Source organism: Paramormyrops kingsleyae, chromosome 4, assembly GCF_048594095.1.
Source record: "Paramormyrops kingsleyae isolate MSU_618 chromosome 4, PKINGS_0.4, whole genome shotgun sequence".
NCBI classification, from domain to species: Eukaryota; Metazoa; Chordata; class Actinopteri; order Osteoglossiformes; family Mormyridae; genus Paramormyrops; species Paramormyrops kingsleyae.
The window spans coordinates 39,740,538-39,753,809 of record NC_132800.1 but is presented as its reverse complement, the minus strand read 5'-3'; the positions used below and the strand labels follow the sequence as shown (position 1 = coordinate 39,753,809).

At 45.4% G+C, this 13,272-nt stretch overlaps 1 protein-coding gene across 3 annotated transcripts; it reads left to right on the top strand.

The window, feature by feature from the left end:
• The first annotated feature begins 325 nt into the window (after nucleotides 1-325).
• puf60a (poly-U binding splicing factor a) lies at nucleotides 326-12,729 on the top strand. 3 transcript variants are annotated; one of them, XM_023792979.2, is made up of 12 exons: nucleotides 470-538; nucleotides 2,438-2,551; nucleotides 3,379-3,474; nucleotides 3,935-4,024; nucleotides 4,549-4,599; nucleotides 5,002-5,163; nucleotides 5,364-5,456; nucleotides 5,621-5,834; nucleotides 6,271-6,461; nucleotides 7,800-7,920; nucleotides 11,451-11,704; nucleotides 12,161-12,729. In XM_023792979.2, the coding sequence occupies exons 3-12, from the start codon at nucleotides 3,394-3,396 to the stop codon at nucleotides 12,458-12,460; spliced, it is 1,557 nt and encodes a 518-aa protein (XP_023648747.1). In that variant the 5' UTR covers nucleotides 470-538; nucleotides 2,438-2,551; nucleotides 3,379-3,393; the 3' UTR covers nucleotides 12,461-12,729. The 3 variants fall into 3 exon arrangements, with proteins under 3 accessions (XP_023648746.1, XP_023648747.1, XP_023648748.1); XM_023792980.2 differs by lacking the exon at nucleotides 470-538 and adding an exon at nucleotides 549-1,894; XM_023792978.2 differs by lacking the exon at nucleotides 2,438-2,551 and having other exon boundaries at nucleotides 326-538.
• The last annotated feature ends 543 nt before the right edge of the window (nucleotides 12,730-13,272 follow it).

The following is a 13,272-nucleotide window of genomic DNA, read 5'->3' as shown; positions in this document are numbered from 1 at the left end:
TGAAATACCTAAGGTTTTCATACCTTGTCCAAAGCATTCAACTATTTCACGCTTTTCAGCAGTAGAGAGATCCTTTTTCTTTCCCATATTGCTTGAAAATGGTGATCTGCTTAATAATGTAGAACGTCCATCTTCAGTAGTTTTTCTTTTAATTGAGCTCACCTGGCAAACTAATTATCACAGGTGTCCGAGATTGATTTCAGTGATCCAAAGAGCCCTGAGACATAATACCATCCATGAGTTTAATTGAAAAAAAAAATATTTAATCTTTATGACACTTTATGAAATACAATTTGCATAATAATTTGGAACGTGGTGTAATTGATGCTAAAGACACCCAATTTCTTCATCGCCATATTGGTCGCTAGGAAACAGCAGTGCCTCTCGCGAGCACATAAAACGAGGATTATTAGATAATCTCGCGAGAACTCGATAGGGTTACAATCGGCAGGGGCAAATATCGAAGTATCGCGAGATTCCCTCATCTTCATCGGCGTGGCCTTGTGTGGTGTGCTTCATGGCGGTGGCAGTGACTGCGGTAAATAAGTTCAAGTTACAATACTCCTCTGTGGTTTTGCAATTCGATTGCTGTTTGGTGTGTGTCTGTACTCCTAAAATTAGACTGGAATGTCTGTGCCGAGGGAATTCGCAGCATCGTTTAGGGGAGGGTTTGTGGGTCGAGGGGCGAGAAGTGCGTCCGCCCCCCCCAATGTGGCTCAAATTTGAGGGAAAGCCTGTGAGTTTTGGTCGTGAGTCAGTCAGTGCAGCGCTAACGGCACGCACGGCGGCTTTCCGGGCTGTGGGGGAAGCCGAATGGTCTCGGTGTAGGGTGCTTGTGGCTCGGTTATTTAGGGTGCTCGTCCCTCGGTTATTTGTTCGCTTTGTTATTTAGCGGCGCCGGCTAGCTAACTGGGGTTGGGGGGAGTTCCCGCTTCGCCTGCTAGCCTCAATATGGAGGATTATCCTAGTCCACCTCTGGGTTAGGTTTTTTTAAATTTATTTTATTTAGTATAATTTTTCCGAGCGATGATACGTTTCTAATGTTGCTAGGCGGCCCGCTCCGTCCGGCTCTGCTGAGCCGATGAGAGCATCAGTCGCTGTTAAGATGGATTATTTCAGTTTGCGTTCACTGGTAAAAAAAATATATGCATCTAAATACTTTATAAATGATTGTGTTCGTTTCGGAAAAGGTAGTATTTCTCGGACGGGTCAGATTTGCTGTTTATCCAGCTTAAACGACTGTATTGCTTACACAAGGTTTTAAGGCCATTTTGGGACTGCGAACGAAATTTTCAGGAAAGGGTTTGCCAGCCGGACAGTGCTTCCGTTGCTTTTTACTCACCTGAAGGAATTTTCTTCCCTGTAGACTCTGACTTGAACAGTTAAGTGTCCCAGTTTATTACCCTACGGGTTATAGGCATCAGAACCCCCCCCCCCCGTGACGAGCAGGTACTAGGTAAGGGGTCCAATTTCCCATCATGCAGCTGCGCATCCTGGTTTGAGAATCCTAGAGCCTGGTACTTCAGTGTGTGCGCTTAAAGTTTCCTTCTGTAAATAGTCCTGACTTGCAATGTGTGTGGCTCTGCAGGGTGGGTGTGCTTGTGATCAGAAGGTTGCCGGTTCAAATCCCGTTTGCGGAACATCGGGTGCTTAACTCTGAAAAATGTTTTGTGGGTGCTGGATACTTGGCCAACCCTGCACTCTGACCCCAAGCCTCATTCTCACCTGTATTTGTCTGTCTGTGTGTCTCAGGAGTGCAAGATGGGATCTTTGAAGATTGTTTCATTGTACTTTCTACTTGTACAATGACAAAGTGATTTATACTCTATTCATTCTATTCTACAGAGCCAATGACTCTTCAAACCATTCATCATTGCTAATACTACAAAGCTTGGTGATCAGTCTTTTGATATTCTGGATGGTTTATATGTAATAAGCACGTGCATTTTGTGAAATACCTTTACATCACCGTTTCCCCCCAATGTTATGTTGAGTCTTGAGTGTAACAGCTGCCCCTAGAACATCTGTGCACATATTATGAACACTTTCTATAGACATCATATAATTTAACATCATTTATGATCTTAAAGCCAGTGTAAATCTGTACGTCACCATTTTCATCTTAATGTCTCAAATTCCTGTTTCTGTAGCTGCTTAAACTGCTCTAAATATGCAAACAAAAAAGAATTTTGGCACAGTTTATTAAATCAGGAATTGGGTAGCCTGGGTGTTTTTGTAGACATTTGGGTTTTTATTTTTCAGCCACACTTCTCTCAAGATATGTTAACTAAATTTGGGAGAAAAAATGCTTACGTTTAATCTCCTTTTGACTGGCTTTACTGTTCAGATTGTTGCCTACCAAATAACTTTTGATCTAAGTAGGTTTGTGTTTTTCTTTTCTTTTTTGTTGTTTCTCTCTGTGTCGTTTGTGCTGTAGAGCGTATCTCTTGACTGTACTATATTTCCAAATCCAATGGCAGAACTAGTTGGGTTCAAACCTCCTTAAGGGGGCTGTGCATCATGCATCACTCTGGAGTTCATAAAAGAAAAGGTACTTGACCTTTTTTCTGTGTCATAGTCAATAAGGTGGCTTTCTCATGTGGGGCATAGTCCATCCAGGCTTAGGAGACATTTAGGGCTTCCACATGTAAACGAATTTCACATTATTCTGAATTAACTGCATGTATGAATATTCTAATTTTGCACTATAGAAGTGAATCCTTGTAAGACAGGTTCAAGATTTAAGCTATTTTTGTAGTTGCATTGATTAAAACACGTTAAAATGTTGAATTCCATTGTATTTGTCATGTCTCCAGTTACCCAAATTATGCAAATGTTGAGCAAAGTTATATGTGAATGTTTTGATGTAATCCACGTTTGTTAATATTAATTGCTGTGGTATTTCAGAGCAGGCTCAAACATCACTGTTCCTTATGAACGGTACTCTCTGAAGAAACAAACTTTGTATAACAACCTTTACTTGTTCTGTCAAACCCAGAGTACTGTAAGATTCAATGCATCCAGTTTGGATGGGAAGGTGATCATTCTGTTAATGTTTTTTTTTTGTGAGAAAGGAGTTGGTTGGTTGTTCATCAATGTGTTACTCTTAGATATTCTTTTTGGAAAATTTTGATGCTAAGATGACAATAGTGCTTTGGTTCTGAAAACCGAAGATGAAGTGAACAGCCAACCAGCTTCTGTTAGCCTGCAGTCTGAGTACATTGAGTTTGCTCTGAAACAAAGTGCCCGAATGTACTGAGTATTCCTTCTGGAATGCGTTGACGTTTGGGGAGGGAGGGCGCAGTGAGCCTGCGCCTGCTTTTCCTTCACTCCCCCAAGGAGGCTCTGAGAAACTCTCGGTTCTGTCTGTGCTTTCAGGGAGGCGAGGCTCTGATGATGGAGAATGGACAGAGCACGGCCTCGAAGCTCGGCCTGCCACCTCTCACCCCCGAGCAGCAGGAGGCGCTGCAAAAGGTGGGCTGGGCTTCCAGTTGCACATTACACAGCTTGAAGATACAGCATGCAACAGTAAAATGCATCCTCCTCTGGATTTGTGAACATTGCAGAAGCTGAGCATTCTGGCCTTTTGGCTTGGCACTATAAGTTCAAAGCTACTAACTTGTAACTACAGTTAAAATATGGGCTGACTACTTCACCAAAATCTGCTTACAAGTTGCAACCAGGTCGGGGTTCACAGTAGTGATTTAAATGGCGAGGAGCCATTTAAAACAAAGACAATCCCTTGAATACTTGTGTGTAATTGTTGGCTGACGATGCCGCAAACTGATGGTGAGTTTCACTCTGGGTTCTGTCTGTAGTCTAGGTTGTAGGACAAAATATTTTTAATCCACTCAATCAGTGTTTCGTTCGTCTTTGCATGTATACCTGTGTAGAAATGCAGAAGGGTGAGTTTTGACAGACATCCTCTTTGCAGGCAAAGAAGTACGCAATGGAGCAGAGTATAAAGAGCGTGCTGGTCAAGCAAACCATTGCCCACCATCAGCAGCAGCTCACCAGCCTGCAGGTGAGCCCCAGTTGCAGTTGGGTCTAGCCCGCCGTACCCTGGCCCACTAAGGCCAGTTTCTGAAAGGTATCTTCACGGTAGCTGCTGAGAACGCAATCACTGGGTCACATGATCAGTTTACTGTTATGCTTAGTCATAGGAAGTCTTAGAGTTTCGTTTGACTCTCCGGAGAAGTCCAACTTAGGGAGTGGTGTCATTTTTGTTTTTTGTTAGGTTTGTCTACTCTTATCGAGTTCTAATGTAACGGTTTTATGGATTTTTGATGTTGTGATGTCAGTCCTGCATCCCTGATTTGAATGCTCCACCTGAAGTTGAGCCCATTAAACTCTGGAGCACAATGTCTTCAAAATTAGGATCGTGAAGATTTTTACGTGCCTGGTATGTTTTTAATAGCCGGTTACATAATGAGACCAGAAGGGGACACTAAAGGCCAGATAAACAAAACCCAAATACCATGACTTATCGTGCAGCTGGTGATACAGGTGGTATCTTTAGGCTCATGGCTTGATTTGATCTGGTTTCAGATGGCATCTCTGACGATGGGCTTCGGAGACGCACTCTCGCCTTTGCAGTCGGTTCGTTTACCGTCCGCTTCATCACCCCACACATGCATAATGTTTAATGCTCATTTTTGTGGTCTGCGGTATGGCCTGCACACCTTACAATGCTGTAAATGAGTCTTGTCTTTCCACGAGTATGTCTGTGTTACACTGCCAACGCAATAAAATGGTAAGAATCTAATTGGAATGTTCTGTGGGATGAGAACTCGACAAGGAAATTTGATAAAATGCACAGATACACTTGGCTGACAAACATATCTTGGGTCCAGGAACTTTCCAGAGGGGCTTTTTGTAGTACTGTGTACATGTTGTTCTTCCATTCCTAAACAATTTGTGCATAGATATTTGGAATGTCACAACCCTGAGGCATGCTGGGAGTCCAAGTCCCTGCCGCTGAAGCGCTCTTTGCTACCACAGGTGGCGGCTCAGCGCCAGCGCGCCCTCGCCATCATGTGCAGAGTCTATGTGGGCTCCATCTACTACGAGCTGGGGGAGGACACCATTCGGCAGGCCTTTGCCCCCTTTGGCCCCATCAAAAGTATCGACATGTCCTGGGACTCTGTTACTATGAAGCACAAGGTAGGACATTTATTTAAATTTCCAAATTCAGTTCTGACATTTGCAGCACTTTGACTGGCTCCTTTAAAAAAAAATTGAGAGATTGTGCTGCTCTAAAGTTTGTCCATATTTTTAAGGCCCAAATGTCTTGTTTCGGTTAACTTAAGTGTGACATTGCGTTGACCCCACTCCCCTGCTAACAAGCCTCCTGTCTTCTGCAGGGCTTTGCCTTTGTGGAGTATGAGGTTCCTGAGGCAGCACAGCTGGCCCTGGAGCAGATGAACTCTGTGATGCTGGGTGGAAGGAACATCAAGGTCAGCTTGCTTTAGAGCAGCTGAGCTAGACACCTGGGGGTCATCCTCGGTAGCATGGGGTCTCCCTCCGTGGTAACCTTTGTGAATGGTGGTGTAGATGCTGGTGAAAGATGGCGCTCCTCATCAGCTCAGCAACCCTGCCGATGATGTGGATCCTTCTACAGGTAGGGCGGCCCAGCAACATCGGTCAGGCACAGCCCATCATCGACCAGCTGGCGGAGGAAGCCCGTGCCTTCAACCGCATCTATGTGGCGTCCGTCCATCCCGACCTCTCGGACGAGGACATCAAGAGTGTCTTTGAGGCTTTTGGCCGCATCAAGTCCTGCACGCTGGCGAGAGACCCAACCACGGGCAAACACAAGAGCTATGGCTTCATTGGTAAGAAGGGCTGTGAAGCCCTGCCCTCTTCGTGGCTAGCGGCCCTGCTACCTGTTGTCGTGGCTAGCGGCCCTGCTACCTGTTGTCGTGGCTAGCGGCCCTGCTACCTGTTGTCGTGGCTAGCGGCCCTGCTACCTGTTGTCGTGGCTAGCGGCCCTGCTACCTGTTGTCGTGGCTAGCGGCCCTGCTACCTGTTGTCGTGGCTAGCGGCCCTGCTACCTGTTGTCGTGGCTAGCGGCCCTGCTACCTGTTGTCGTGGCTAGCGGCCCTGCTACCTGTTGTCGTGGCTAGCGGCCCTGCTACCTGTTGTCGTGGCTAGCGGCCCTGCTACCTGTTGTCGTGGCTAGCGGCCCTGCTACCTGTTGTCGTGGCTAGCGGCCCTGCTACCTGTTGTCGTGGCGACCTTGTTGAGCTCTACTTTCATTATCATCTACAGAGTACGACAAGGCGCAGTCGGCTCAGGATGCCGTGTCCTCCATGAACCTCTTTGATCTGGGGGGGCAATATCTGCGAGTGGGGAAGGCTGTGACCCCGCCGATGCCCCTTCTGACCCCTGCCACGCCTGGGGGCCTACCGCCTGCTGCCGCTGTGGCTGCTGCTGCTGCTACTGCCAAAATCACTGCCCAGGTAAGTCTCAGTCTTCCGCGCTTTGTAATCAACTCCATCCACTTTGACCCTGTGTGTTATCATGATCAGCGACTTGGGTCACGACAGCCCAGCTTTACAGGTATGGCAGCAAACTGTTTTGTATGCCACAGACCCACATGCAGAATGCAAATAAACCGCTCTGAAAGTGGACTTGTTTGCATTTTCTACCCATGAATCTCAATGTCACTTGTACGAAGTTATCCACATTTATATGCCATGTTCAGCTAGTCTTCCTCCAAAGGCATTCATGACTCCAAAACCTTTTGTTTACATCTTTTTTTTTTTTTTGCTCTAGTGACACATGACCGCTTGTTTCGTGTAGCCAATCGTGGATAGTAGGTGGAGTCAGAATAAACAAAGTTCCTCGAGGCCCTTCAAGAATTTCAAGAATTGGTCTGATCACTGCTCATACGACGACATATTGCTGAAACTGCATTGATTCCATCTAATTCATTGAACCATGCTGCCGCCTTAAGGGCCAGCATTATGGAAAATGCTCTTGACACTTTATCTCCAATTCGTCAACATTAGTTACCTGTTCATTAATTTTATTGTATAAACAGAACAAGTATGCACTTGTATAGTTCTTGAATTCCCAAGTTAAGTCATTTGGAAGCTTTGGTGAGCAGAATACCTGATGGGCAGGAAACAGACCTGCCTTCCAGTAAAATATGAAGGTTTTAGTTAGACTACCCTGCTTTGCTCCTGTAGGGAGTGAGGCTGCCTGTATGGATCATTGTCTGTCAAAGTACTAGAGACAGAATGAGTCCCTGGGTGTTTGTGCTGAATTCAGCCGCCTTTCCTCAAACCTAAATTGGAACAGCTTTCTGGTTGCTGGTTGTTTACTGATCTTCAACCTCAGTGGCCTGTACTACGAAGCGGGGTTACTGGCTTATCGGGGTAACTTGTTGGAAGAACCCCGCTTCGTAGTACAGGCCACAGATGCGCCTCCCCTAACAAAACTATCCACCCATCTAATTTTTATGTAGGAATATGTTTTACATGCCTTACATCAGCGTTTCCCAACCCGGTCATCGGGGACCCCCAAGCCATCCATGTCTTTGCAAAAAAAATGTGGAAGAAATGTAGACTTTCTGGGAGGGAGCAAAAACATGGACTGTCCTAGGGTCCCCAGGGACCGGGTTGACAAACACTGCTTTACATTTCTAACAGTGCTTCTCACATTAGCAGGTGTTATTGCTCTCATCTAGTGTACGATACCCCGAGCTGCTCCCTTGCGAAAATCAGTCTTGTTCGTCTTTACTGTCCCTGCCTCACTGGCGCCGCCCCCATGGTGTTTTCTGTTCTTCCTTCCAGGAAGCTGTAGCTGGGGCCTCTGTGCTGGGAGCTCTGGCTGCACCTGCACTCACCCTTAGTCAACAGCTGGGGGCGCTGCCACAGGCTGTCATGGCCTCCCAGGCACCCGGCGTCATCACAGGTACGTGAGAGAGGAGCAGAGCAGGTTGCAGCCTGTGGTTGCCCTTGGGTGGGAGTGGGGGTTGCCGCCATCTTGGCCATTGCTGAGAGGCATTCTGCAGTCGTGGGGTTGAGGGGCGTGCTTCCCTACTGGGCCACGATTGGAGCGCGCCATTCCTGTAGTTCGCCTCATACCCTGAGGCAGTGTGTAAAACGGATGGTTCCTGACTAGAATTAGGTGTGAATGGACTATGGGAACCTGCAGGCTGTGCTGCTGGTGATATGCTGGGCAGGTGCTTCTGGCTTAAAAAAGCTGGCTTCTCTAGCTAGTTTTAGGTTATAAGTCTGCTGTATTTACAACATTATCCAGCTGGAATGATGAGCTATTTCAGCCAGAAGCTGGTTAGTGTCAAATCCCTAAATTTGGCTAAGCTTAGGCTGTTCACCCTCGGCACTGTTGAAATACGGTGGACATTTTAGCTTTATTTTGATCCTGATGCTCAATCCCGAGGACGTTTTGGCTTCTTTTAGATATGTTGCTCCTCCATAGAATCTGAGGTTATGCGACAGTATGGAGTTTAGTAAGGTGCTTATACACAGAAGAAGCTGTACTGGTAGCTGTACCTTGGTTTCATCGCAGTTAATTCTTTGAATTGAATTAATGCAGGGATGGATGAAGTTTGTTTTTTTTTGTGTCTTTCAAATCAGCTTGCTCTAAATGTATAATGCATTTGTTCACTGCATGTATAAATGTATAATGCTTTTGGAAGACCCATCTTTTAAGGTACCTGAAATGACTCTTTGGGTACTCAAAGTAGTCTGCTTTTCTCTTTGAGAATTCCAGGCATTAGCAGCCTTACTCTAGTAATGACTGGGTGCCCAGTGCTATGTTACAGGGATCAGAGGCCTGCAGATTATGGGAAAGACGCTCAATTTTGCATTGAGTCACATCTAAGTGACCTGGGGCCTCCAGTATAAAGGCTGCGTACCTGCAGAAAGGTTGCGTATGCTGCTATGACATTTATAGAGCAAACTTCTGTAAACCTCTGTTCTGATTCTGTCAACTGGCAACATTAAAACTGAAAACAATGAAACCATTAATAGTCATCTTTCTCTACGACGGCAGCATCAAACATTAATTGATGGGAACCAATGACCTTTGGGAGATATATAGGTATAAATGGATAGGGATGGCTGTATGCATATGGATATACAAGTACTTGGTGGGTCCCTGTGAGTAATGTCGAGGTCAGGGTACTTACTGCGGAGTGTGGGGGAGGTGTGCTTTACGAAAGCCCCTTACGAGCTGCGGTGATTTTCCCCCAAAAAAATTATAGGTAATTTAGCCAATCAGCACAGCCATCTACTAGAAAATCATTCTGTTAACGTGTATCCATGAAATGTTCACAAACTATCACTGGCCATAAGTTTTATGTGATGTTTCTTTACGTTAGTAGCAGGACCTAAAAGATCTCGATCTGTACGACTTTGTACAAAAAAGTCGATTGATCACGATATGAAATCGTCATATCACCTGCCCCTAAGCTTGTGTATCTCTCCCCAGGTTCTTGCCGCAGTGGGATCGGTTGGGTGTTTCTCGGTCAATGCCGAGCTAAGTCATCCATATGGGACGTTATAATCCGTATGGCATCCAGATTCATAAGATTTCCTTATACTGTGGTTAAACATTACATGTGGAAAACCGGTCACCATGACATCAGGACGATCAGCTGTCCACTTTCAGAGCGTTTTTTAAAAATATCGGCTACTGTGTGGGTTTCTGGGCCCATCTGCTGCCTTTACTGCCAAAGTGAGACTGCCACTCCATGGATCAGAGAAAAGCTCCTAGCGTTGTTTTGTCCATCAAGGCATATTTATAATTAAGTGGTGTTCAAATATTATTGTCAATTTAGGGGTGGGCTTGTGCATGTGTGTGTAGTTTTTCCTTTGGGTATATAAAGGTCTGGTGCCCAGCATCTGCTGCATTCACAGTGTTGTATGTCTTTGTGCTTATGCACTTCTCTACCGTCCTGCATATGCAGCCTTTAAGTTTGAAATCTACGCAGTGTTTTATACACGAGGCCCCAGGTGAGGTGGGTTACTGCGAGAGTAGAATCTCCGAATTGCTTTGTTGGAACGTGGATGGCGGCGGGTGAGCAGAGTAAGTCGAACCTGTTAGTGTAGAGGCCTCTCAAAAACGCCCAGTACTGCTCCTGATTATTACCATTAAATGACGCAAACCTAATCCAAAGATTAATGAAGGTGTTACATAGGTGGTGAAAGACGAGGACCTGGTTCCAAAAGCCTACTGGTCCTCTATATGCCTACTGCGACAACAAAAGCAGAGGCAAAGGGATGGTGGGGTTGCTGTAATCTTCTGCTGAACAGCAGTAGACAGGTGTGGGAAATTGATTGATTGTTCTAAATTATGGCAAAGCTGAGTTTCTTAGGACAGTGTTTTGTCTATCCGGTTTAGGGCTCTAAAACAAGCCTCAGTTGTCAAGTTTCCCAAATCCCTGCATTGCTTTGGTGTCCTCATGTCAGGTTCCGCCCCCCAAATACATCTCTTCTGCAAGTAGGTTGTCTTACCAGCAGTCTGTAGGATTGACATCCTTCACAGAACATGCTTGTTCGCCGGTGACAGACTTTGACTAATACATTTCTTTTCTATTCTTTTTCTCTTCTCTTTCTCTTCCCCTCCCTCCACAATTGCACGGAGACCCACTATATTCCCTCCCTTTGCTGCACACTGATCATCAAGTGTGAAGAGGACTCTCTCTCCAACTGCTAGTCTCCCCTATAAACAAATCTCTCATTCCCATTGGCCAGTGAGTTGCAGGTCTCGTGTGTTTGTGGCTTAAGGTTGTGCCACTTAGTGTTGATCCGCACCATCCTTCCACGCATGCACACAACTGAGAGGCGTGATCTTCAGATGACATCTTGAATTCATCTCTATTGTGATTTCACATAGGGCCAGTGGTTCAGACATGCCAGCGCAATATTCTTATGTTTTACTGGTTGCAGAGAACAATACAAGGCATAAGAACCTAATAATAGTGGGAGATTAGTCTTGTCCATATGTTGATAATGAGCTGAGTGGTAAACCTAACCTCCAGGTCTCTCGGAAACAAGTCCTTTTTACTCTCCCTTTTGCAGTGCTCATCTTACAGCTGTAGTATTTTCCCCTATAGGAGTGTGACTCAAGTATTTTTACAGGTCATCCAGTGCGTAGGTTGAGCAGTTTGAGTTGGAAGATTAACGGCTCACCATGATGAACTTGCTTAAGGCATAACAAGTGTGTCAGGCTTCTTGTAAAACGTCATCTTTGCCATTGAACAGCACTTGACTTGACCAGTGAGAACTGACTCTCCGTCCATGTGTTGTAGATGACATTATTTCTTATCAGTTTGGCCTGGAATTTCATCCGCACATCACATTCGTTCAGTTACAAAGTGTGCACTGTCTGGTATTAGGGTAAGATCAGAAGGGGGTCATTCATTTTATGAACTCCTAAGTTTAACGCAACACTTCCTTGAATCTATCAACTTACAGGGGTGACTCCAGCAAGACCTGCCCTCCCTGTGCTGCCCCAGGTCGGGCTGGTTAACCCAGTGCTAGCCTCCCCACCAGTGCTCTCTGCCGTGGTGGTGGCGGCAGCAGTCCAGGAGGCCAAAAAAGAGAAGGAGGAGGAGGAGGCATCTCAGGATGGGACTGGACAGGAGATGCTGAGTGAGCAGGAACACATGAGCATTTCGGGCAGCAGTGCCAGGCACATGGTCATGCAGAAGCTTCTGAGGAAACAAGAGGTAAGTTTTGGGGAGATGCATGTTCCTACGGCTGTCCATGTCTGCTGAAATCCTCTCAGAAGGCATGAGTTCACTTGGCGACATGTAGAGGTGGAAAGTTCTGGTCCAGAAAGTCCAAATCCCAACCAAGATTTTGTTTCAACCAGTTGAGAATAAAGAGTTACATTCACCAAGTACTCAACTGGTTACTTGAAGCAAAATCTTGGTCTGGACTTGGATTTTCTACTCCAGAACTTTCCACTTCAGGCAACATACAAATGAGGCAGATAATCCATATCTGCATACCCACTGAGGTCCTCTGTTCTTGTGAAATGCACATTTCATAGTTTACTTTAATACCAGAGAGTGAGCTGTTTTGATGCAACTTTAGTGGCAGCTAACCCTGTAGGCTTGTACAATGTTGTGTTGGGATGTATTCCATCCTTCCACTCCTGACAAGTGTCACTCCCCCTGCAGTCGACGGTCATGGTGCTGCGGAACATGGTGGGCCCAGAGGATATCGACGACGACCTTGAGGGCGAGGTGACGGAAGAATGCGGCAAGTTCGGCGCCGTCAATCGCGTCATCATCTATCAGGAGAAACAGGGCGAGGAGGATGACGCAGAGGTCATCGTCAAGATCTTTGTGGAGTTTTCCATGGCTTCCGAGATGAACAAGGCCATCCAGGCCCTGAATAACCGCTGGTTTGGTGGCCGGAAGGTCATCGCAGAGGTGTACGATCAGGAACGCTTCGACAACAGTGACCTGTCCGCATAGACTGTACCTTCTCGCCACCTTTCTCACAAATGCCAGCACTGCTTCTGCTAATGTTGGCATCTTTTTAACTTGTAATTATTTTTTTATTGATGTTGATATTAATATTATTAATGATCCCTTTTAGGGATAACATGGAGGAAAGAAGTAGTCATGGTTTTTCTGTCATCTACTGTGAAGGACTGGATATTAGGTTTTGTATTTCGTTTTCTCAGTTTGCAATAGTCATTTGTTTTCCCTTTTTACCCCCCCCCCCCACCCACCCCCCCATGACTACCAAAGTTGGGGCTCTTCTAAGAGCTTGCATCTTATTAGGGTTGTTGGTGTCAGTTACCCATAATAAATTCTTGAAACCTGGGATGTTGGCTGCATTTTATTTATTTTTATTTTTTTAAGTTTTTCAAACAATGCTTGCCTGTTCAAAGTTAAGTGTCCTGTAGTGTTTCTGGCAGCTAGGTGAAACACTGGCCTATTAGACACTTAATGTCTTAAAAATACTAAACAACATGCTTTGAAAATTTCAGTGGTGGTTATGAGTTGGTTCTTACCAAATCAGTGGGCATTTTAAGGTTTTTAACATCCATTGTGTTGGGGCTGCTAATTAACAATCAGGTATTCAGACAAGCACATGTAAAAACTGCAGTTAGTGAACATGGAGAAAGGGCAGCATTGTTGACCGCACTAAAGCCATCTTCTCTCATTTGCGCTGCCATATTGACTTTTTCCTCATGCCACAGAAAAAAACATGCTATTGATAAGCAAACAAAATGTAAATGATATGATTAGTTTTAATCCTTGAATATCGGATAACAACA

Bases quoted from the DNA above. Each gene is read 5' to 3' on its own strand.
- puf60a (XM_023792978.2), top strand. From the start codon at position 518: ATGGCGGTGGCAGTGACTGCG. The intron at 4,600-5,001 runs GTTCGTTTACCG...TTGCTACCACAG, and splicing joins CACTCTCGCCTTTGCAGTCG to GTGGCGGCTCAGCGCCAGCG. The intron at 11,705-12,160 runs GTAAGTTTTGGG...CTCCCCCTGCAG, and splicing joins AGCTTCTGAGGAAACAAGAG to TCGACGGTCATGGTGCTGCG.